The 25,579-nt window shown below is 35.6% G+C and overlaps 1 protein-coding gene across 2 annotated transcripts in view; it reads left to right on the plus strand.

The window, feature by feature from the left end:
• ARAP2 (ArfGAP with RhoGAP domain, ankyrin repeat and PH domain 2) overlaps nt 1–25,579 on the plus strand; it is a 115,698-nt gene that overhangs the window by 15,798 nt on the left and 74,321 nt on the right. For both annotated transcript variants that reach the window (XM_056490320.1, XM_056490319.1), the window contains exons 5-9: nt 3,776–3,858; nt 4,640–4,996; nt 8,421–8,490; nt 13,374–13,494; nt 16,136–16,317. In XM_056490320.1, coding sequence (XP_056346295.1) covers nt 3,776–3,858; nt 4,640–4,996; nt 8,421–8,490; nt 13,374–13,494; nt 16,136–16,317 — 813 coding nt within the window. The remainder of the gene's footprint in view (nt 1–3,775; nt 3,859–4,639; nt 4,997–8,420; nt 8,491–13,373; nt 13,495–16,135; nt 16,318–25,579) is intronic.

Here is a 25,579-nt window from a genome sequence, read left to right on the forward strand (position 1 = left end):
TTTTTCATTATTTCAATGATTTTCTAAAGTTTCCTAGTCCTCTTATTACTTCTTGGCATTATTCTGTACATTTAATTGAAATGGTTGTTTATGAAAAAGCATAGCCAGAAAGGTTGTCTGCATTCTTTCTTATCTTATAAAGGCACAAAGTACAGAAACACCATGTTGTTAGACTGGATTAACTGCTTGAAACTAAATTGCTATTTTGCTGGTTGCAGAATCCTGATAAATGCAGTATTTTATAACATCCCTTACCTGATCTGAAGATTTGGATTTTAATATCACTTTCATATATGTGAACAGTTTCTTGCATTGTGTTTATCACATACCTGTTGGAAACCTCATAGCTGAGTTTAGTTCCATTAGCACTTAATTGCGGGCAAAGGTCATAAAGAAGAACTATAAAACAAACATGCAATGAGATACATTTCACTTTCAGATTTTTTTCAGCAGGAGCAAGTATCCTAGAAACAAATAAGAATATTTAGATAGCACTGTAAAGTATCTAAGATTTTGGAGCTTGTTGCTGCTGCTTCATGTTGAGTCACGAGAGCATAGTATAAAATAAAAGGTGTCAAGTTGCTATGCTTACTGACTGAAATTTGTTCCAAGGGTTTATATTTTAGCCATCACCCTTCTTTCTGTTTCACTGGTGTAAAGAAAAGGCTTCTATAGGCTTTTATGAAGGAAGTGCCTGTAGAAATAGGTAATGAGTCACTACAGTCTGGAAGTAAGTGAGCATGAGAGAACAGGGGAATGAAGATCATAAAGAAAATATGCCTTTAATTTGGGTCAGGACGAAAGATAAGTAGAAAGAGAAACCTCTGAAGGGCAACCTGAAGAAGGAACTTTTTTTTTTTTTAATATTGATTTTAAAATAACACAAAAATCCAAGTGTTTTAGAGACATTTTATTGTTGTGCCTAACCAAAAGAGTCAAGTATATTAGAATTCCTCCAGAGGAAGACTGAATTCTAATGAGTGTAGGCTTCATGAGTGAAATACTGGCTTTATTTCTTGCTGTAGATGGAGTAAATTGAACACGCTATCTGAACTTGGTAAATTGTGTGAGCTCCTGGGCATTGGGATACTGTGGAAGGCTGGTCATATTGCAAGTCTTACCAATTTAACATGAGAAGTCTTAATATTTTAAGAGGAGGACTTTATCTTCATGGACCCATTACAAAGTTGTATTGCCAGATCATGATTCATTAATCAACCTAGCTGTGTGACAGTACCTTTGGTAGGAGACTTAGGTGGTATCTCCTGAGGAAGATGCCTCTCCTCAATGGCATTGTGTCTGCATTTAATATAGGCTCAGTCCTCACACCCTTTGTGCAGTCTGTGTTTTAGCTTTCAGGCTTCCTGTTTTGCTGTTGAAATCAGAAAGATTTCTACCTGTCAGAAAAAGCTAATTCCATAAGTGTATCTGAATTACTTCCTGACTAAAGTAGAGGGTTTTTATACAGGCCTGAGAGTAGGCAGTTCCATCTGTCTGGCATCCAGAAACCATATTTCTTCCTTAACAATAGGTGCTCTTGTGCATAAGAACAGAAGAAATGCTTCTCTCTGTAAATGCTACTCTCTTTGTATAATACCACAGGAGGTATTGCAGAAGGTGTGGATTTTGTCTTGTATTGAGCCTGAGCATCTTGAAGGGTATTTCTGTAAACAGAAAAATGCAAATGTTTGGGTTTTAAGTTGTTTGAAATAGATTTTTGTGAGCAAATAGAACTTTCTTTACCCACAACCTGTCTTCATTTGTGCATTTCTACATTTTAAATTCTACTGACAATAGAAATGCATTTCTTAGTTATTGCTTGGAAGTTATCAGGATCTCTAAATTCACTTGCTCAAGCACTGAAGATATGGAGTGAGCACAAGCAGGACATCAAATTGTAGTGGCTCCTGACAGGCAGGAAGAGGTACTACCATGTAGCTTTAATGGGTATGGTTTGCAATTGTATCCTGATAAACAAATGGAGATAAAGGATACTAACTATTTTTACTCTCAAGATGTTTAATGCACTGTGATATTAGCTTCTTGACTATTGTGCATTTCTCCTTTTTTTGGGATATTCCAGGCAGTGCAAGTATTTGATAAGAAATGGATAGATTGCTTTTGAGTTTTCTATTTAGTTTATTTACAAGGTATATTGATGCTTTTTACTTAGTTTTTTGTTGAGTTTGGTTGGTTGGTTTTATTGATGTGTGGAGGAGTGGTATTGTGTTTTTTTTAAGTTTTTTTTTTTTTTTTTAATTTTCTTTTCAGTCCTTGTTGCTACAGCACCATACACACACAGTGTGCCGTGATGTGTGGTTAGGTTTTGGTGGGTTTTTATTTTTATAATGGGTCTGGTTGGCAGAGGAAGACACAATTCACCCAGATACATCCTAGCATCAGACTGTGATTTCTGTATTTTTGCTGCACACTTCCTCTGCTTTGAACTAAGTCCTTTTTTTAGTCTTTCCTTGCCACTTTGCCAAGGTACAGTCCTCAAGTACAAGATTAGATGCTGCTACTCAGAAAACAAATGGCAATGTTGTGAAAGCTTATCCAGTTTGTTTCTGCTATTGTTCAGCTTTGTTACGTACACATAAATTCTGAAATGAGTGAATTAAACATCTTCATGCTTTCTGACAGAAGTGTTTAATTTTAGGTTTTCTTCAAAGGAAGAAAGACATCATGAAGAGCTTAGTAGTGCAATATGATTGTCAGATTAACTTTAGGAAGTGTGAAATATCGTGTTCATGAGCAGTGTTAACCTTGACATTTTGTACACTTCAAGCAGTTTGTGATAAAGATTTCTAAGCAAAAGTTAATAAATAGATGAATCTTTTAGGGAAAAGATCTTGGCGAAAAAAAAAAACCCCAAAATCCAGTGAGATATAGTCAGTATTGCTGAGTTCACTGTTGCTTTAGGATTTTGAATTTGCTATTATTTTATCTTTAGTGTTCTATGAAGTCTGTACATTTATTGAAGAAATACTGTTATGAAAGATAAGCTAGCAGTGGCAAATCATAAATTTTGCTTAAGCTGCATGTAACATGTGGCTCTTGAGCTTAAAAAAAATATTCAGTTGTTGTGGTTTAACCCACTGGTAACTAGAACACAGCTGCTTGCTTGCTCCCACTGCAGTGAAGATAACTGGAAAACAACCACTTAGATGGTAGAATAAGACCAGTTTAATAATTACAACAAAGCAAAATATAATACTACTACTAATGCTGATAATGACTAATGGAAAGGAGAGAGCATGATGGTCTGTGGTATGGAACATCCCTTTGGCCAGTTTGGGTCAGCTGTCCTGGCCCTGCACCCTCCTAGCTTCCTGTGCATGTGCTTGCTGGCAGAGCATGGGAACCTAAAAAGTCCTTGACTTTGAGTAAACTGTACCCAGCAACATCAGTGTGTTACCAACATTATCCTCATTCTCAAAGGCAAAGCATCGCCCTGTACCAGCACTGGGAAGAAAGTTAACTCTATCCCTGCCAAAACTAGGATGTCAGTGGTGCCTTGAGAAAAATCAGAGCAGTGGTATTTCTTTGCACTGAATTTCTTTATCTGATTTGTTTGCATCAGGTGTTTTGGGCCTTGCTTAAATGTTCAAAGTAACATTTTTTAGAATACAAAAATCAGCTTTCAAGTGCATGTTTGAAAATGTGGGAGAGAACAGCTTTGCTAGTTAGGCTGTTTGTGTGTGATTCATATCTACAGTAATTTAAATATCACTCCTTCAGTACAAATGTTAGTTACAATATATTTCTTTTCTAGGAACTTCATGGAAATGAATTCCTGGCTTGTGAAAATAAATTGGATCTAGGAATAAATGAAGAATATTCTTCCAAGAATCTATGGTATTAAATAAGAATTACTGAGAAACTCAAAGTGTGAAGAAGAAAATGTTATTTACCATTGTCACAAGTGGATCTCTAGCTCTGAAGGCACAACCATGACTATATATTTTTCTTCTATTTGAGGTTTTACCTCATCCTACTGTGGCTGCTCTGAAACTGTTTAAACCAGATTTCAGAATCTCTTGTGGATTTGGAGAATGTCCCTGTTTTCCTCAGTCAGAATGAGGAGGACCAAATCCCATTTTTGTATGTCTCGTAGCTAACTGCATCTGAGTGCTCTCATAATTTACTTCATCATTAGGAAAAAAGCAACCCATCCAAACAAACACAAAACTAAAACACATTCACCACTCCTGTAATGAGACAGTGGCCAATGGCTTGATAAAATGGGAGCTAATGTGCTTCTTAGTTTTGCAGTCTGCACCAGGCTCCTGCTGAGGTGAGAGAGAGGAGAGAGAGGTGATACTGCAAGTCACTGATAGTACTCTAAAGAGCAAAGCTAGTTTTCTGAGGAAGAAGAAATTAATTTTTAATTTCTGTTCAGGCTTCCACAGTAGTGTTATCTTGATGCTGTTCCTGTTGAATGGAGAGAGTGGGATTCAGGATGGTCATAGTTATTAAGACACGTTGTGTTTAGCATGTCTGTGGTTATCACTGTGATTATACAAGTTATAAACATACTTATAATATACCTTACCAGTATTTGTTCTAATTACTAATTTTATGTATTTGTGCATTGTAGTAATACATTTTAAGAGTAAAATTCACTTTTTCTTTCCAGTTACTTTAATAATCAGAAAGACAAGACAAAAGAATTTTCAAAAAATGAATACTTGTCTCAGGAAGACCCATCATTAACACCAGAAGAATCTGAAAGTGAATCTGTATATTCTGTTGTGGAACAACGTTCTTTGTCTTTAAAGAAAAAGAAAGAGAAAACCAAAACAAACTCAGCATCTTGCAGTGTGATACAGAGTGGAGATTCTGATTGCTTGGCCAGTGAACAAATGAACTCTTGTCAATTTGGTGGAGATCAAACTCTGATTGGAAATGAATCAATAGCACCATATGCTTGCTTTTATGGACCATCAGTAAAGAAGGTTAAAGCAGGATGGCTGGATAAATTGTCCCCTCAAGGGTACGGTATTTGCAGTACTTATTGTGTAATTGTGGCAATGTATGCTTGCATGAGAGATATTATATTTGTATTTAGTCACTGCTTAATATTTGTAATGGAAAGGAAAAGGGAATTGTTTTCATTGAAAGAACACCAAGCTTTTGTGAATTTAAAAGGTTTTAGTGATGTTATCCATCCTAAAGTTTCTTTCAGAGATGCACTCAGGAAAAATATTTTTCTTAAAATTGTTGAGCACCACTCGTGAGCTATACTGGAAAAATACAGAATGAATTTGTACCAGTATTTCCAGTAGCTACATTTTTGCTGATTTTTTGTGGGCCACAAAATAAGTGAAAACAAGCTCTGATTCTGAAAACTACTTTACTAATTTGACCATGGATTATAATTTAATAATTAGTGTGACTGGAAGCCCTGTTGCTTTCTGTTTGTGTTACTTGAGCTTTGAGTTTAGAATTCACCTGGGATGAATTCCTCCTAGTTTTATTTATTTTTGTGCCTAAAATTTGATGGGAGAAATCTGAGCTCAAGTCTTAAGATTTCAAATAATGAGGAGAAGGGACCACAATAATGAATTCTCTCTGTCATGTTTGAAAGTTAGATGGGAACAACTATAACAACAACAAATATTATATTTCATTTCTGTTTAAATTTTTTGTTTTATTTTAACTGATTTTAAAGTCCAGGTGTCATTAAACTGTTTTTTACTAAAGAATGCTTCATTAGCAGATCTTCCATTATAAATACTTGCAAACTCTGATGAAATTCTTCTAACTTCCTCCTTTTAAATTGTAGTTTTCAGTTTCTCTTTGTTCTTATGACTTACGTTCTTATGAATTCTATGAATCCTTTTTTGTATTGAGAGTGGCACAGTTTTACTTTTTCAGTCTGTTTCTGATCTTCACTAGGACTTAGCATCTAGAAATTAAAGCTATTATTAGTGCTTTAATACATCTACTGCACTTCTATTCATGCCTTAGTAGATCTGTGTTCTTTTTTCTTAGGACTGTGTCCTATTCAACTGTGCTGAAAGGTATTAAAGCATTTGGCTTTTCCTTTGATTATTTGTTGCCATAATAATCATCAGCAACATGATTCAGTATATAATTTTTTTTTTTTTTTAGTGAGAAATTAATGTAATTAAATTATTTTAGGATACAATCTGATTTGAACTCGCTGGAAGCAATTCTGTTGTATAGCAATTTCCATTTTTTTCTTGTTCCTTTCTAAGGAATCTAATTTGACATGATAGCTTTTTTTTTTTTTATTTTGATTTTATGTTGATACAGTAATACATTGTTGAAGGTAATTAACAGGATGAAGTAATAGGCTTAATAAAACTTCTACCATGGCAGAATTTCAATGTGCTCAAAACTATTTTCTTTCCTTTTTAAGTTATTTTGAAAGTTTCATCCACATTTGTGGATTGCCATTGTTCACCTTTTCTAAAGAATCGAAGAATAATTGCACACAGAGTATTTCCACCTCCCTTTTCCTTTTTTTTCCCTTTTCCTTTTTTTTCCCTTTTCCCTTTTTTTCCCTTTTCCCTTTTCCCTTTTCCCTTTTTTTCCCTTTTCCCTTTTTTCCCTTTTCCCTTTTTTCCCTTTTCCCTTTTTTTCCCTTTTTTTCCCTTTTCCCTTTTTTCCCCTTTTTTTCCCTTTTCCCTTTTTTCCCTTTTTTTTCCCTTTTCCCTTTTTTTCCCTTTTCCCTTTTTTTCCCTTTTCCCTTTTTTTCCCTTTTCCCTTTTTTTCCCTTTTCCCTTTTTTTTCCCTTTTCCCTTTTTTTCCCTTTTTTTTTCCCCCTTTTTTTTTTTTTCCCTTTTTTTTTTTTCCCTTTTTTTCCCTTTTCCCTTTTCCCTTTTCCCTTTTCCCTTTTTTTTTTCCCTTTTTTTCCCTTTTCCCTTTTCCCTTTTTTTTTTCCCTTTTCCCTCCGTTTTTTCCCCCAGAATTGTTAGGGTACTGACTTATTGGAGAGCTGCAGTTAGTCATAACTTTTGTTTTATTTTACTTACAGGATTTTTTTTTTTAAACAACACTTCTGGCAGTTAGCTAGCAGTGATGAAAAGTATAGTTGTTGATTCCAGCTGTCTTGTCTTGCTCCATTTGAAGGGATAGAGTTGAGAACAAGCTATGAAAACTTCAAGAAAGTGCCGTGTGAGAATGTTTTACTTGGAAGAGATAATGAGTTAACCATAAAATTAGTAGTGGTTAGTACAGAGTAGAACAGTTGCATGGTCATTAGCCTTGATCCAGTGACACTCCACTGCTACATTTCAAGGACGACTTCTCAGGGGTGGTTCAGTGAATGATACATTTTTGTTTATTTTTCTTACGATACCACTTCACAAACATCTGAAAAATGAAAAAAAGCCAACCAAATTTAAAAAAGATATTTTTTTTCCAAACTGTCATATTTTATTTCAACTCCCATCAACAGAATATTTCATTCTGTTCTACAGCTCCCGTTCTTTATATAAAGCTCCAATTTACACCCAGCTGTTTGTGACTCCTTGGGGAAAAGAATATATACTGTTTTCTTAAACTGCTACATGCATTAGAGTAGGGCCTCTCTTTTTTTTAGTTAATTCACTGTAAATTGTACAGACATTTAGTTTGCTCATATTGTATGTGGTACTTTTCCCTATGCTTGTCCCTCTATAGTCTTGAAGTTTATTGACATTTTAATGCAAAATAGATGGTACATTGGCCTTTCCAGGTTATGAAAAATGATGATTTATTGTAGTCATATAATATAAGTTAATTAAGCCAGAGCTGCTATTTGATTAAAGTTTTGATAAGCTATCACAGTCTACTAATCCTAAAGCAGAGCACTCATTTAAAAGGAAAGGAAATAATATTGGGAGAAGATATTATGGGGTCTTGTTCTTGCTTAATTAACTTGTTTAATAGGTTTTAGAACTGAGACATTTATAGATAACTAACAAGCTGTCAACATTTTTAATGAGTGTAATGGACTACTTCAGGTTGATGTAGAAATATATTTTTAGATCTTTACAGAGCTTGAGTTAATGGCACACTGAAAGTTTCTCATTAATGATGTCCAGCTGATAAAACACACTGAAAATTAAATTTCGTGTTGTACTTGTTGGGAGATGTGATGTGCTGCTGTCAGTTCATTGGCCAGAAAGCAGAGTCTTGGGGAGATGTATTGAATGACTGGAGGTACCATAGCCTGTAAACAGAGATGTCCTTGTCATAAGCATGACAGTGAGAAGGTCATTTGAAGGTTCTCAGCTCTCAGTTTTGGAAAATATCTCAATAGAGCTTGTAGCACTTGTAGCTCTGTGTTCAGAATATTCATTTGAACAGAAAGCTAAACAAGATTTGACCTTTCTGTAATTTGTGATTGAGACATTGTTAAAATGGGTGTTAGCTGTGTATTCATTGTGTTAATTTTTGATTCACAGCAAATGTATGTTTCAGAAGCGCTGGGTTAAATTTGATGGAGACAGCATTTCTTATTACAACAATGAGAAGGTAAGCGACTTGTTTTGGTCATGTTTGGAATGTTTGCATCTGTGTAATACACAAGGTACTATAAATAAATTATTGAATAATTACAAATGAATATTCATCTTAAGTTAGTTTTCAATTCTAAAATACTAGGGTGAGATATAATTAAATATTTTAAGATGTCCTTGTCTTCATGTATTTTTCATCCTTTTCTTTCCTAGAAGGGCTTGTATTGCTCATTTTTCCAGGTAGATATAATCAGATTTTTTTTTTTTTTTAATTTAGTGAGAGACTGACACTACTGTTGTCTCCAGAACAGAACAGGATCATACTAAACACTTTTGAGAGAGGTTATTTTGATGGTATTTACAAAGCATCTTGTCATGGGAACCTAGCATGCTGGAGATTGTGAGAGAGAAATTAAAGATAGCATAGAAGACCATTAATAAAAAAAACCAAACAACCCAAACTTATATGCATGTTGACGGTTTGATTAAAAAAATGTCTTTTTCCTGTTTGTCTTCTATGAATACTTGGATGTCATGGAACTAGGTTAGGTTTGAATGGGAGTGTTCAAAAACAGCACTGTACCACAATGTATGTGGCTGTTTTTGTTTCTGTAGCTGAGGATTTAATCTTGCTGAAACATTTGCAGACTGCTTTGATTAAAGTAGTTCACTTCATATTTATGATACAAAAATGCATTTGTAAATCATGGCTTTCAACAAAACGTGTATTCCTTGTAATTCTCATGTAATTCCATGTAATTACCCTTCAGAGCATTACAAAATTATTTTTCTATTGCTCTGTGGTTTATTAATTAATTTTTCCTCTTGGACTTTTCCTCTTCTTAGACTTAAAAGTGATAAATGATAGTACAGTATGCATGTTAAGGGAAGTTGAGGTTCTCTTCCACATGCATGTGTGTTATTTTAAATTTTGGAAACCATTTCCTGTTGAAGATGCACATAAGATATACAGTTTCAGGTAAAAGTTCTGAAGCAGTATGCTGATTGGTGATTAGAGACTTATAGATGCCTTATGATGGCGTGGGGATGTAAGAACTGAAATAGGATGAGACAATTTTCTGAGGGGCTGAGGAGCTAAGAACAAGCTCAAAAATTATTTACATTGATATTTGTGCCTACTGATTGCAAACACTCCACACCTATGGTGTTTGGGTGTTCATATTTCATGTGAGATGGATATCAGCATTTTCCTGCTGTTTCTTGTGTGTTTTTACCTTGACATTATAAATAACTATTTGCAGACTCATCAAGACCTGCATGCAACTTGAGCTCCTTGCAAGGCCTTGCATGTTCCCCTTCCTACCAACATAGCTGGCCATTTGTATATTTAAGTGGGGAAGTTGTTGTTTTAATTTTAAAACTTAATGGCAAATTCTGTCTATTCTAATCTGTGTTTGTCTTAGGATGTTCCTACACAGACAAGCATGTTATAAGAAATTATACTTTTGGTTTCCTGTATCAATTAAAGTAAGTTCTCAGGAGGAAACCAACCCATACTTGATATTTTTCTTCTTATTAGAAGCAGAGAAGGTTAGACTCAGTGGAATGGAACTGTTTATTTTACCCAGAAACACTACCAATATTAAATAGCTCTATTTGTCATTCAAATTAGGAACTAGAGAGGAGTGAGGTTCTCAAGAAGGGGAAGTGTACTACATGGCTAATGAAGAGTGAAATTACTGGAGACTATAGAGGGGAGACACAGATTATTATTCCTGAAAATGAATGCTTCTTTGAATGATTTAAACACCAATTTTATAACTACTTCTCTAACCTTGTTTTAGTTGTGTATCAACTTCTACTCGATGGAGATCTTTACTTCATATCTGCATACATGACAAAAGATTGAGCTTTTAATAAGCAGCATCTGACCTAGGGAAGGTTTTGGGTTCAATCTGTGTTGCTCTCATTTCTTCTGTGTTCCTGGTCCTGAGAAAGCTGCTGTAATCAGAGCAACATCCCATGTGGCTTTGTCTCAACAGAGAGGAAGGTTAACTGAAGAGGGGAAGGTAGAATTGGAGAATTTTTTTCAGCTACCCTATATGCACAAGGTCTTTTGTCAAATTTCTTCCTACTTCTGGCACAACTTTGTTGTTTTGCCATGCACTTTATAGTAAGTAAAAAACTGCTGGTTATGTTGAAAGTTTTTGTTTAAAACAGCTTAGCATTCCTGACAAATATATTTTTGATTTAGGAAAAAGATTTCACTCTTCAAGTGAAGAACTTCAGTATTTTGTGTCACAGTACAAGTGAACATTACAGAGAGAAAAATTCACTCCAAAACAGATGAATCACTTGTCATTCTTGAAATAGGTCATACTTAATCTGTTGTGGAAGTAAAACCAAAGTAGTTCAAAATGGTATATTCCAGGATCCTTTAGCTCATCTCTGAATCACAACTGTCAAGAAGTGATGCTCTGTTTGAAAATAAAAGTTTATGTTGAACCAGCTGATGTAAAAAAACCCACCCAAACATTTTGCTTTCCCCGCTAGAAATTTTTTTTTGTCAGAGAATTCTTAGCAGCTCTCAAAGTATTTTACACCACTCAGTAACAGAACAAATAGCTGTGAAGTTCCTGGCTGCAGCATTTGTTTGGGTTTGTTTTCTATGTTCTTAAATAATTCACCTAATTTCTAATCTGGAGTATTTCAAAGAGAGATATTGTGTCTTGATCCTCAAGAGCTTTTTAACAGGCATTATTTTTGCACATGAAAGAAAAGCTGCTGCACAAGAAAGATAGATTGATAAATTATTATGTTTTAAACTGTATTTGAAAATATGTATGCCTTGGAGAACAAAGCTTTAAAAAGGATGATGGATGGTTGTTTAAATAGCAAAGCAAAACTACGCTCAGTTGAAAAGGAAATTGACTATTTTTATTTTTTTTTTAGCAAATTAAAGTTGTAACTTCCAGCAGTCTGTTACTCTCTAGTGGTAGTACCAAACACAGCCAGTAGATGCCTGCAAACACCATAACATATTTATAACAGCACCTACAGAAACAGTATATGTAAAAATTATGTTTTACCATGGAAGGATCAGTAGTTAATGTATGTTAAAATCACTCTTTTAACAAATATTGCCATAATGGAGAATGGAATTGTATCTATGGTCATTCTGACTATTCCTTTTGTGTAACTGTAGTAACATGCATGCATTTGCTATATTTCTATATTTTTATTTATTTACCCACTAAACTACCTTTACTGACATGTATTAGTACCTCCAAGTGAAACAACATTAGTATATTAAACTCAGTAAATAAAAAAATGATCCTTTCTGCTTCACATTCACAATGTTCCTCGAGTGCTTGTATGAAGTCTGTTATAATAATTTATACTTTGGGAGGGAAGTTATTACAGCACAATTTCTTTATGGGCAGCTGACTCTTGGACTATTACTGCCTCTGAATCATAAATTTTATCAGTATATCTGAGTTGTCTTGGTCAGAAGATGAATTGATGAAAGCATAGTGGAGACAAGAGCAGCATTAACTCTGGAATCCAGAAATAATGCAAATGTATTTCTGAAGAGCAAGTCTGCTTCAGCTTTCCTTCCTGCCAACCCCCACCCCAAACCCTTTGGTTAATTAGGTTAAAATTGAAGGAAGTACTTGTAGCATTTCCTTTTTCCTATTTTGCATTTGTGTTCTATTCAGTTGTCCTAATACCTAGTTGGAAATATAAAAATATTGGGAAAATTTGCGCTGACCCCAGCAGCACAATTATTGTGGCTTAACCTCAGCCAGCAACCACACCCCACACCCTCTCACGTTTCTCCCAGTCAGGATGGAGAGAGAATCAGAAGAATAAACATGAGAACTTGTAGGTTGAGATGGAGACACTTTAGAAGTTAAAGCACAAGCTGTGCACGACCAAACCAAGGAATTCATACACCACTTCTCATGGGCAGGCAGATGTTTGGCCATCCCCAGGCGAGCAGGACTCTATTCTGCTTAATGGTAACTTGAGAAGACAATCTCTGATTACATCCCCCACCTTTATGTACTGAACATGATGCCATGAGGTATGGATATACCTCAGGTCTGCTGGGATCAGCTGTCCAGGCTGTGTCACCTCCCATATTCTTGTGCACCTCCAGCCTCCTCGGGGATGAGGAGGGGCGAGCAGCAGAAAAGGCTTTGACTCTGTGTCAGCTCTGCTCAGCAAGGGCTGAAACATCCCTGTGTTGTGAACCCTATTTCTCACCAAACAGCCCCATACTAGCTACTAGGAAGGGAATTAACTGTGTGTCACATATAGCAGAAAAGCATATACCTGATCAAAGCTGGGGCATTCTTGTTAGCACTGACAGGACAGTATATTTTTCCAGTGTGATGTCCTTCTTTTCTTCAAACTTAGGGATAAAATCAGTGAATTTACTTTTCTTATTAGGTCCCCACTGAAGTGGCAAGGTGGAGGGGGAACAGCAAAACTATTTGGAATTCTCTGCCTGGAGAAAGTATAATATTTTTCCCATATCTGATTCTATCATACAAGCATAATAATTATATATTTTAAAATTATTTTTCTGTGAGATAGTAAACGTAATTTACTTTGGCATAAAATTGTAAATTAAAGTGTGGTGTTTTGTAATATTAATGTAATTAATGTAATATTAATGCCATGAGATAATTTAAGAAGTTGCATCTCAAATATGCACAGTCTATCTCATCATGGGATTTTACTCTATTTTAGAAGATAGTAGATGTGCATAGATCCAGGAGTGAAGTTGGTGATAGGTAAATAGTGAAAGGGTTCACTTATTCAGTTTCATTAAGTGTGATGAACTTCCTAAACATCATGACAAGTAGTGTAACATCAGAGGAATTTAAAATTCCATGAGAATTAAATATTTTTACTGCCTTTTTATTACAGGAAGTGTTCTCAAAAGGAATAATACTGCTCTCTGCAATAGCAACAGTAAGAGTTCATGGGGAGAATAAGTTTGAAGTTGTCACATCCCATAGGACTTTTGTTTTCCGTGTGGATAAAGAAGGTAAGTAGAAGATGTGTGTTTCTGAAAATTGCCAAAAAGCTGTGTAATCACTGTTGATAAATTCTGTTTGTGAAATTTAACTTGTTATATTATGAGAAATATTTTTGGAATCCAGTTGGTTTAAGCTCCTTTGTTAATCTGGAGATAACTAAACTTTGTAAGAGCAATGGAAATTGTTGGGCAATGGCTTTTTGAAATATCAAAATGAGAAGACTATTTTCCCAACTCTTCTGCCTCCTCCCCATCCTTCCCAAAGATTAATTTGTCTGAACATTTCTCAAATCTCACTAGCAGCTCTTACAGCCTGTGTGCTCTCAGACTTCTATGAGTCACCACTTGATAAAAAATTGACAGACAATGAATGATCCCTGGGATGTGATGCTGTGATCAAAGGAAATCTGAGGTTTTCTGTCCTATACAGTATTTTCACCCAGGTATTGATAGAGATTACAAATGTAAATTGTAGCAAGGAAGTTAGTATGCCTTCTAACTGAGTGCTTTATCAACCTACAGCTGTAATATGTGGAATCAATATCAGTGCATGTATGATTTATTTATGGAAACAATCAAATGAAAAAGAATGCCTAGAAAAAAAGTGTTGTGCAATATTTACATGTATACATACAATATTTACAGCAGTACATGCCAGAGCCATTATAGCTAAGGGTCTCTCAGCATTTCCATTATCAAATCCCAATTTTATGGGTTAGAGTTGGGTGTAAACATTTGCTGCAGGCTGTAACAGGAGTGCAGCATCAGTGAACAAATCCTTCTTATCAGGTTTGGCTCAAATAATTTCAGTCATTTTTATGCTCTTAGCTGAGTTCAAAAGTATGCATTTCTTTATTATTTTTTGCATTTCTTTTCCAAATTTATTTTTAATTTTTTTCATAAATTTGAATATGACCATCTTGGTGCAATACATTTTGAAGGATTGAAATTTGTTTTGTGGACCTTTGCCTTGGATACTATAAAAATTTTAAAATCTTATACTGACTTATAAAATATATTCAGAGAAACCACTTGTTATACATGAAATTCCATTTTCACATAGTATATAACCATCTTTGGACATAGTAACCTGTCTGTAAAGCTGTTCACTGTATCCAGAACTGAATGATGTATTCCCAGAAAAGTATGTAAATAACCGTGCTTGATTTCTGTTATGTGCAAAAAAACCAAAACTGTTACTTGATACTATTACTTCTGTGGATTTGTAGTTGAGAATTGTTCTGGGACTATTCATAGGGTACTTAACTTCTTTCAAAGATGTTGAAATGGATACTTTTATATGTATTTTGAAATATCAGAAATGCATTTCTTTTGGATTGATTTAAATATCTAAAGGGAAAAACACTATATATAATGGTTTGGAAAGTTTAAGGGCTTTTGGGGGCAAAATAAATAACCAAACAAGGGATTTCAGTGAATTAGAGCATAACTTGCTCAGATGCAGTGAGATTTTGTTTCACCAGAGTGAAATACCATTGTAAAAACCCCACTTTAGAGGAATTTGATGCCCTTAGCTATACTAAAGTACTTTAAAAAGATTACTGGAGTATTTCAAGACAGCATATATGTATTTTAAAGCAACATTTTTTACAGGAACACTTGGATCACATTCCCTGTGCTAATCTGTCAGGCTGCTATCTTCCTTTTCTGCAAAATATTTTATGATACCTAAATTTGTATATTTGTTCCTTCACGTTGCACACATGCTATTTATGAAATAAGCACGTTATTATTTCAGTGGTGGTCCTTGCAGTCTTCCACTCTAATTTTGCCAGCTTTGTACATACTGTGTATAGAACTTCCAATCCCTCCCTCCCCCACTCCCACCTCCTCCCCCCAATATATTTTGTGATCTGGCTCTTTCAGAGCAAACCGTTGAAATATTAATGATATTCCAATTGCATAAGGCAAACCTAATTCATTCAGACTACTCAGCATTAAAGTATATTGATCTTAGTCTGCTGAAATGTCTGAACATAGTGAATGAGACTGAGCAAAACTTTATTACTTCACCTCCTTGTGTTCATGTATTTGTAAGATGTTACATTAATAATGCATGTGAAGATGCTCAAACACGCATTTTCTTAATTACTCAGTACCCTTGACAATATCAAGCTTAACAGCACACCTTAATGGAATAGATTGTAAATTACCAAGTTTTTTTTTTTCTGAAAAGCATGGCAAAGCATGGAATAGCACTGGTGATGGTTTGCCTCTTCAGTGACTGATGATATTTAGGCTCCCTGGTTTCTGCTTACATAACTGCTGTAATTCTTTCCCATTGATCTGGCTTCCAGAAGGTGAATGTGCCACCTCAGTCTTTAAGCTGTCTGGAATAAAGTATCTCAGAACTAGTAGTCATGATTTTAAGAATCTTGATCATCAATTTGTTTGGATTGGTGTGTTAATTGTTGGGATTTAATTGGATGGCTGTCCTTCTAACAACTCTACTGATACAGATTCTTATTATTTTTATTTACACCTTCTCTTCAATGTGAATGGTCTCTCTTATTTGGCATAGCTATACCATCAACCAATGTAGCAACAATACTGGGAAAACCAATGTGTAGAGAAGAATGAAGCTGCTGCTTAACTAACTGTCTTTGAACAATTTTATTTTCTTGTTTAGAAGAAAGAAATGACTGGGTTAATACAATGCTCAATGCCTTGAAATTGCAGTCTGACAATAACTCTCAGTCTCGAACTTCTGCCACCCCTGAGAAAAGCGGATATCTTGACCTGAAAGGATACAAAACCAAAATCTTTATTCTACTTCAGGGGAGTACTGTATGGATCTGCAAAAATGAGCAGGTAAATTTTTCATGTGCTTTTTTGTGAATGAAGGCATATAAAAATAGTTTAACTAGCAAGTTGGAAATTGATGGCTCTGTGAATAGGTGCATTTCAATATAAATGCATATCTCTTTATATGTAATACTTTATTGCTGCAATTCTCAGAAGGCTTCACAAAGCAGGCAAAGAATCATTATGTCTGTTGTACAATAGAAAAAAGTGAATATATAGTGAGGTGAAGTGAAAAGCTCTGAGTGTCAAAACATGTTAGTGTCAGGGCTGGGATTAATTCACTCTTAAAATGTGGGCCATAAGCACTCAACTTAATCAGAAGGCTTATTTTGTGCACTGGTTTCAGTGTTTTATAAAACAGTGCCCTGGAAAATGTGCTATACAGAAACATATCATGATATTTAACTGATACTTCAGGGAAATGTTCAGAAATTATTTTTTTGTTTCCAAGAAGAGACTGGCCAGATTCTGTTGTGCACTGTAATATTTTAAACAAATCCAGTATTAAAAAAATGTGAAATAGGTCTATCTTTTCAACCTCCAAAATCTAGGGCTTTTAGTTTTGTTTTGACTATATGATAATATAAAGATGAACTCTCTAGAGTGCCATAGGCAGGGAATAAATGGAGGTAGTTGGGTTCAGTGAATAATTGTGTGAACTAGTGGAAGAAAAATCTATTGCAGGGCAATAAATGGCAGGTGCTATTTCTTTGTGAGGCCATTGATTACCCACAAGTAGCTGGAACCTGAGGTGGAATTGGGGGAGGTGTTTTTACATGCTTGCCTTGTTCTGTTTCTTTCAAAGAAAGAAATCCCTGTCTCAAATGTGAATGGTCTCTCTTGGAGTTGGTCTTGCTTCCTCTCCTGTTATCCTCTGTTTGAAATTATTTTGGTGTGCTTGAGGGTCCACATAATGCTTGCCATTAAATCTGATCATTCTTTCCCAGAGTATGGCAGGAAATTAGAGACTGAGAAAGATCTGTTTTTCTTTCTGCTTACTGTACTTCAAGGAAGCTTTACTTGTACATACACTCTTTGAGGTCAGTCAACAGCCAACTAAGCAAGAATGTTGTAATTGGGTTTGCATGGCAAACCTGAGGAGGGAGGACCAGCAGAGGCAAAGTATGATGAACTGACTGCAAACCCCCTTTGCCATCCCCCTAAGGGGCTGAGTGGGGAGGAGGCAGAGAAAATCAGGAGCAGAGTTAAGAACAGGAAGAAGGGAGAGAGGGGGAAAGGTATTTTAAGATTTCGGTTTATTTCTCATTATCCCGCTGTGGTTGGATTGGTAATATAAAATAAAGATTAAACTGATTTGCCCAAGTGGAGTCTGCTTTGCTTGTGACAGTAATTAGTGAGTGATCTCACCCTGTCCTTACCTCGTCCCTCAATACTTCTGTTATATTTTCTCTCCCCTGTCCAGTTGAGGGGGGGGTTGAGTGATAGAGAAGCTTTGGTGGGCATCTAACATCCATCCAGGATCAACCCACCACAAACATGATATCATTTATGGATTTATGATGTTCTGTAACTATAACAAAACTCCATAAATTATTTAGATTTTTAGGATGATACCAAAAGTGTCATTTGAATTTAAGCCCGCAGCATGTGTTTTGCTGAATGAGCATCAAGGAGAGAAATTTGTCTTCATAGCTGAGCACAGTACTCTTTATATATACTGAAATCTTCAGGCCTGGTTATTGTAATGAATAGGTGACCTGTCAGTTAGCATGTTTATTTAAGTTCACAGCTCATCTTTTAGGAGGAACAAAACCAAGAGGCAAACACTACTCCTCTTTTCTGAGACCCTGTGTTTCACTGAGGTGCTCTTGCATTTAGAAAGAATGAAGTTGACTGACTTTATGGTTGTTGCTTGTGAGACTTGCACTATGAATGTGCTCAATCTCACTCTTCCATCATGGAATTTCCAGGTATTTTATCATTGAGGGTCCATGGAAAGCATTCTCATCCATGAAAATCATCTTTTTGTGGATGTGCATTGTTAGCAAGCCACTTTTCCTTTCAGAATTTATGCTTTTTAAATCTTATGTCCCTGAATATTTTTGAGTGGTATTTGTGGATGTTCTGAGCTTTTTGATTGAGGAGCATAGATATCCAGACTTGTGGAGGAATTTCTTCTCTAGAGTTATAGGTCATTTGCAATTAGTTATGTCTCTCTTGAGAGTTGCAGTACCAGTATCAAATTTTTGCTTTTTTCTTTTGTTCTTTCTCTACTTGGATATAACTGTTGAGAGCACCTTTCTTGCCTTGAGTTTGAACTTCCTCTGTTGAAATGGGGCACTCGCAGCTCTGCCCACTGTGCTGAATCAATTTTTCTGGCTGTATGTTGATACAAAACAGGGCCATTTACTCTTGAAGGGTTCTTGATTGCTCTTTTCTGCATTTCAGAGTGCAGATTGTATGATTCAGATATTCTAAGACTGCTTCCATCCCCCGTCACTTTCTATTTTTACAGATTTTTAAAATTTTTTTTGTATGTTCACATGTGTTGCTTCTATTGTTTGTGCTGTTGTGTGGCAGGTTATATCTGCTCTGCCCTTCAACATCATGCATTTCAAAATTGCTTTAGCTGATCGTGAAAGCACATCCTTATACAGCCCTTTTACTAAATACTTGTTCCCTTCTCTTTTCAAACCCAAATTCTAGCACAAACACTCTGACACTGAGGCCCTCCCTGATGTTAGATACTCCTAAATCTTAAATATAACCCTAACAAAGGAGACTCTTTCACATCAAGTGGGTACTTTGCAAAGATCACTGACTGCAGTGCAGCAGAAGGCAAACCAAAATCAAACCCTGAAACAGAATGTTTAGATGTTCTTTCAGCCTGTTAACTCCTCTTGAGTGTATGAATATTGCAAATAATGGTGCAAAACAATTTTCTTCCCAAAGCTTACTCTTCTAACCCCCAGAAAATTGAAATGGTCCTAAGACGTTTCTTTTCCAATTCTGCATTTGGACAATATTCTTTCTTCATGCAATTTCTGGATGTTTGTGAATCAGAAGAAATAGCTTCTGTCTTTAGGCTTTTGAAGTCTGCAATTCTTTGGCTACATTTGTGTTTTAATTTCTAGTGGAAAACAAAATGATTTTTACTGCAGTACTCAAGAAAACCATCACAATACAGCACTAATCCATTAGAAGGCGCTGTTGATCTAAAAATCCTTCCCTATCTCAAGTTTGCTGTTGAGCCAGTAATTATCAGGCAAATCTGCCCAGGGATGTCCTCAAATCCTGTTCATATTGGAATTCACATCCATACCAGGCTCCCGGAGAGCCTTAGAGGGGTTTATTATAACTGCAGTGCTAAAAGACACCTATTTAGACTTCTTACAATGTTGAAATGAGATTGGATCGAGCTTATTCATTGATTTCTAATAAACTTGATAGAGGAGAGTCTGCTGTTACTTTAAAAAAAAATTTCTTCAGTGTTAAAAGTGGAGAAGATCCTAAGCCAAATGCCAAATCGTAACATAACCATTATGAACTTTGTGAAGTTCAGATTGAGATCAGAACATCATGTCTCAGGCCTCTTTCTAGTTAAAAAGTGATTGGTTTAGCTTGAACTTGTGGCAGTGATATAGTGCTAGTACGAAACCATCAATTTCTTTGACTCATGTAGTGTAAATTTCTTAAACTTCCTCTCTTGAGCAAAAGTGAAAAGTAAATCATACAGAATCAATTTGTTCAACCTGCAGCTTGCTGAAATTCCCATTTCTGTTTCAGAGTCATTTTTGCTTAAATAAAAACATGTAATCTGGTCATTCATGGCAGTTCAGACATTGGCTTGAAATGCCAGTCTGCAGTGCCTGTGACAGCCTTTTCTTGGTTACCACCAGAAGGGCTCTGACAAATTATTGTCTGGTCTGCTTGAATATAAAGGGGATCCTTTGTTAGATTTACTGGTATTTAATATCAGGGAGGGCCTTGGTATCAGAGTGTTTGCACTAGAATTTGACTTTGAAAAGAAAATCAGGGGTTTCTTGTTACTGCTTTGGGTGTCTAGATGTATTTACCTGGGGTATTTGAGGGAACTTTGCCAAATATAAAGATAGGGGACTGGTATGACTGTGTTTCCCCTAATAATTTGTGACATTTTCTCCATGCCTGACTCCAAGTTAAAGCTAGAATGGTGATGAGTATTCTGTCTGTTATGTGTAGGCAACAATATACATTACTTATTAAAAACCTCTTGTTTCATTTTGGCTCAATATTCCTATTGATTTCAGAGGGTGTTTTGTTTTATCAAAGATTGAAATTATTTGCTCTGTGGCAGATGGAAATGTTTATTCATGTTGAATGAACCAGTTAAGGGTGCCTAGTAATTTTGATTTTCTCTGTAATGCTAATGGTGCATTTAAAGCGAAACTGGACAACACCAAAGGCTGCATCACAAGGAAGGATATTAAATAGGCAGAAAATGGCAAAGGGTGCCATAATGTTGAGAACTATACAAGGATAGCTGAAAGGACAAGCCAAAACTGATGCTTGACATTGGCATGTTGAAAGAGAGGTAAATTTTATTTATCATTATCCCGCTGTGGTTGGATTGGTAATATAAAATAAAGATTAAACTGATTTGCCCAAGTGGAGTCTGCTTTGCCTGTGACAGTAATTAGTGAGTGATCTCACCCTGTCTTTACCTCGTCCCTCAATACTTCTGTTATATTTTCTCTCCCCTGTCCAGTTGAGGGAGGGGTTGAGTGATTGAGAAGCTTTGGTGGGCATCTAACATCCAACCAGGAACAAAACGAAGATGCAAACACCACTCCTCTTTTTTGAGACACTGTATTTCACTGAGGTGCTCTTGCATTTAGAAAGAATGAAGTTGACTGACTTTATGGTTGTTGCTTGTGAGACTCACCCTATGAGTGTGAATGTTAGTGGAAAGAAGCAGAAGGAATATGTGCATGAGTCTCTGCATAAGAGCAGAGATTTGTTCTTATCTCTGTTAAGAAACACAGGCTTAAAGGGGAGAATTTTTGAGCAACCTGGCTAGTGAAAGATGCCCCTGTTGGATATGTGTTTCAGGGGGTTTGGGTTACATGATTAAAGGTACCCTCTAACCCAAGCCATTCTATGATACTATGAAATACAGTGCCATAGGCATTGTGGTTGGGATTCAGGGACAGACTTGGAAGTCTTTTTGTATACAGCAATGGGAATTTGTAATGATACTCTCAAAAGGGGATTGTTCCTTAGGAAATGTTCTGGTTTTGCCTGGAGAAAACGGAATCTTGATTAATAATCAAGAACATGATGAATGAGAGAGAAATCCTTTTAAAAAAGGATCTAGTAAGAACAGTCAAAAGTGTTTAATAATGGAAGGTTACCAAAGAGCAGTTAAATGAAGTCCTGAAGATGAGTAGTAATGATTGGTTGTCATGCTAAAGCATCATGAGAAATTCTTCTTAATGTATGTAAATTCTTTGGTGTATCTTCATGATTATATTTGTGAATATAATGAGTACAAGGTGATGGACACAGTAATACAATAGAAAACTGGGGAGAGGAGTTGAGCAGAAAGGAAAATACTTACAAGTTTTGAGATCTAATGAGGAACCCTGAGAAATGCAACTGAGTTCTGAAAAGGAAGCTAGGGAAAAAGATAGGGGAGTAAAGGCAACAAAAGGAAGCAGGAGGAGGAACAAGACCATTCAGATGGCTGATAGAGGAGGGGAGAGAAGTGCCTGATATGTATGGGATGTGGCAGTGGAAGGAGGAGTTATTGAGAATGATAAAACAAGAAGCAGTGCAGTATTTGTAATTGTATTTCTTCTGTTCCCCATCCCACATCCTCATCTCCCTTGCCCCAAGAATATGTGTGCTTTTAGAGATTTTATGATAAAAAGCTATTGTTTGTAGTAGCTGGGAAACTCTAAAGAACCTGTGCTGTACTTGATTGCTATTGCAGACTGTGATCAAACACGGTTACAAACATACAGCTGAGCTTGTCCTGGAATTCCTTAAATAGGTGGAGGTAACAGAAAAACAAAATATTTGCTCTTTGTTGTTTGATTCATTCTGACTTTGCTCTTCCTTCATAACGATACAAATCTGTAGCAAATGTTGAAAAGCAGAAATGGAACAACCCCAAAACATACCAAATACATTGGAGGGGGAAAGATTAATATGAAGAAGTGATTTAAGGCAAATATACTGTTACATTGGTGACTCATAGTGGAATCGAATGATCCAGCCTCTTTTAAATATAGTTGTTTGCATCAAGCTGTGGTTGGGATGATAGATTAAGGTCATATCCCTGATTTTCTAGCAGTTCCTTTCGAGAAATTCATTCCAATTTTCCACACTCAAAAACATAGCAATGATCAATTGCTGTACATGACATAAGGAACAACTGAACAGGAGATAACTTGAATTGTGTAAGAAAGCTTTAAATCCTTTGTTTTTGCTTGTTATAATGCAAAATTAATGACTGCAAGAAATCATGTTGAGTGGGGATAAGGTTTGTTGTTTTTATGACAACTACTTCTTCAGTTTTAAACTAATTGCACCCCTACTTCAAAAAAGATTAAAAGATAGATTTAAAATAATATGCTGGTAAAGTGACTCAATCAAAGAAGAAAAATGTGTCAATGACCACCTTTACAGGGAAGATCTGCATTTTACATTAAAAAATAATTTTTTGTGATATTGTTCTAGGTTATGGAAAATATTAAAGAGCACAGAGAAGGGCATAAACAGAACTTCCATCAAAAAACCCAAAAAAGATGTAAGAGTTAGTGTGAAGTTCTTCTACGTGCATTTAAACTTTGAGGATTTTTTCCTGTTCATTTGTTTTTATGCTAAAATCTTGTTGAGATGTAAGTACACCTAAAGCAGTCATGAAACATGGTAAAAAGCCTAATGCTTCCATAATGATAAAAAGCTTCCTGATTAATCTGATTTGGAGTAAAGTTGTCAGTTTTTCAGTAATGCTCCATCAAACTTTATGGATGACTAATACATATATAGCCAGCTACCTTAAGCACTTAAAAATTAACAGTGAAGTAAAATGGGATTTGTTTGAATATCATGAAGATTTTACAGAGTGGCAGAGCACACACATAAGCAGTTGAAGGAGGTTTCAGGATTTAACACTATGCAATGTTGGGGAAATCCATTTACTTCTAGGAATCCTGGAATTTCCCAAGACCATTTTCCATCCCTATATTCATTGCTCGTTTTAAGAACTACTAGCTTGGCTTCAAATTCCATGGTAAAATAATGTATTGGATCAAAAGCCTTAAATACAGGAAACAACATTTTTATGGGAACTTCCTTTTATACTTGTAGACTGGGTTTGCATTTATCTTTTTATTTTAAATCATATTAAAAGGCTATTTCTGCATTCAGTTAATCCGCAAAGTTGTAGAATAAGTATATATGTGTTTATATACACACACTTAAATAACAAAGTCCTCTTTTTTTGTATGTGTGTGTAACAAGAAAGTTTGAGGCAGCAATGAAACTGAAAAAGAAAGTATTTTTCAAGAACACTTGAATCTGTCTTTCCATAACTCAATATACTGTAGAATTAAATGCAGCTAGAACATGGTTTGATTTCTGTTTAATTGTAAGCATATTAGTCAGCTCTCATAGGAAACATGCTGAAAAACATGAGTAGTTTTGTTTTTTTTTTTCTCCTAATTGCCTTAATTTTAAATCAAAAACAATGTAAACCACATTTTTCCCATCCTCTATTTCTATGCATTTGCCACATTTGGTTTCACTTACTGATTACCTTTTTACTGACTTTCCAACCAATTCCTTATCCACTGAACAGTCCACTCCTCAAATCAGGGTCTCTGCAGTTTAGAGAAGCGGTGTTGTGAGGGACTGTGTCAAAGGCTTTACAGAAACTCAGAAAAATTGCATCTGTGACTTCTACCCGTGTCCACTGATGTAGTCATTCCATCATAGAAGGCCACTAGGTTACTTAGGCAAGACTTTCCCTTGATGAAGGCAAGCTGGCTGTTTCAAATCTCAGTTTTCTCCTCATCTGTTGTTACCAGACTTGCATGATACTGCATGTGAATTGCATGTCATAATTAGCTAAAAATACCATAATATGCTATTGCAAATTTTTGTTTCATATATAACTTCTGTTATCAATTTGCAAGGTTTGAAATCCATTACAGCTCCATTGTAGATGTTTCAGAATTCAGTCTATACTTCCTGTGGCAGAGCTCAGACAAGTAATATCACAAAAGGATATTTTTATCTTTTGGTACATTGCCTATATGATAAAGGGCTCAGTTGTATGGATACTCTTTGGTGCAAGGTAACAGGTAGGGCTATTCTTTTGTCCAGTCTGAGGGGGAAAAGCAATATTGTTGAAGAAGAGGATTTGCCTAATCTATGACAAGTGTCATCAGGTGAGCACTGGAAGTCACTTTGTGGTGATTAAAATTTTCCCCTTGGCTGCAAAACTAAATAAAATAGATTTGTGTGCACCAGCAGGAGACCAAAGAATATGTCTGCAATTCATTAATGTGCCTTGTAGCTGACACTAATGTTTAGAACACCAAGCACTTAAAAGCAAGTGATTGATCATAATGCATTTAGCTTGCAATAGCTGATCATGCAGGAAATGCACAGTGTTCATAAAGAAAACAGTTTTGGCATTCATGGATTTCTGTAGTTACTCAGTGGTGATTTTCAAGATTGGGTGTTCTTAATTCAACCTCTGTTGGAGTTCATCAGAGTAAGGACCATTGCAACTTTGAAAACACACAGAATTTGTAGTACCCCCTCCCTTTTTTCCTCTTCATACTTCTTCAGCTTCCACCTCTTTTTGTACAAATGTTTAATTCTTCAATAGACACGTGCTCCAAAACTATTTTTTTCTGCACAGCATTTGCTGGAAATGGGGACAGTAGCTTTGATGGCAGTGCAGAGAGAGCAGGCTGGAGTTGCCATTGGACTACTAAAATAATTATGCTATTGTAGTTTTCATTAGTTACGCAAAAAAGAATGGTTTAAAATAAGAATTATAGAGATGATCCTTAAAATACTAAGATCTTTAATATCATTGTAGCTTAAGTGACATTTTAATTTTTTTGGGCCATAAATATTTTACTTTTCTTCATCTGTGCTGGTTTCTTTATGTTGTTTGGAGAAGTAGGGTATTGTTCAGGTAATAAACAATATTCCTCTACTCCATTATCTCATATCTGAAAATTTTATTCTAAATAAATGAACCATCCTTATAGCAAAAGGAAGCTAATTTATTATTTACAGCTTA

Source organism: Oenanthe melanoleuca, chromosome 4 (assembly GCF_029582105.1).
Source record: "Oenanthe melanoleuca isolate GR-GAL-2019-014 chromosome 4, OMel1.0, whole genome shotgun sequence".
NCBI lineage: Eukaryota > Metazoa > Chordata > Aves > Passeriformes > Muscicapidae > Oenanthe > Oenanthe melanoleuca.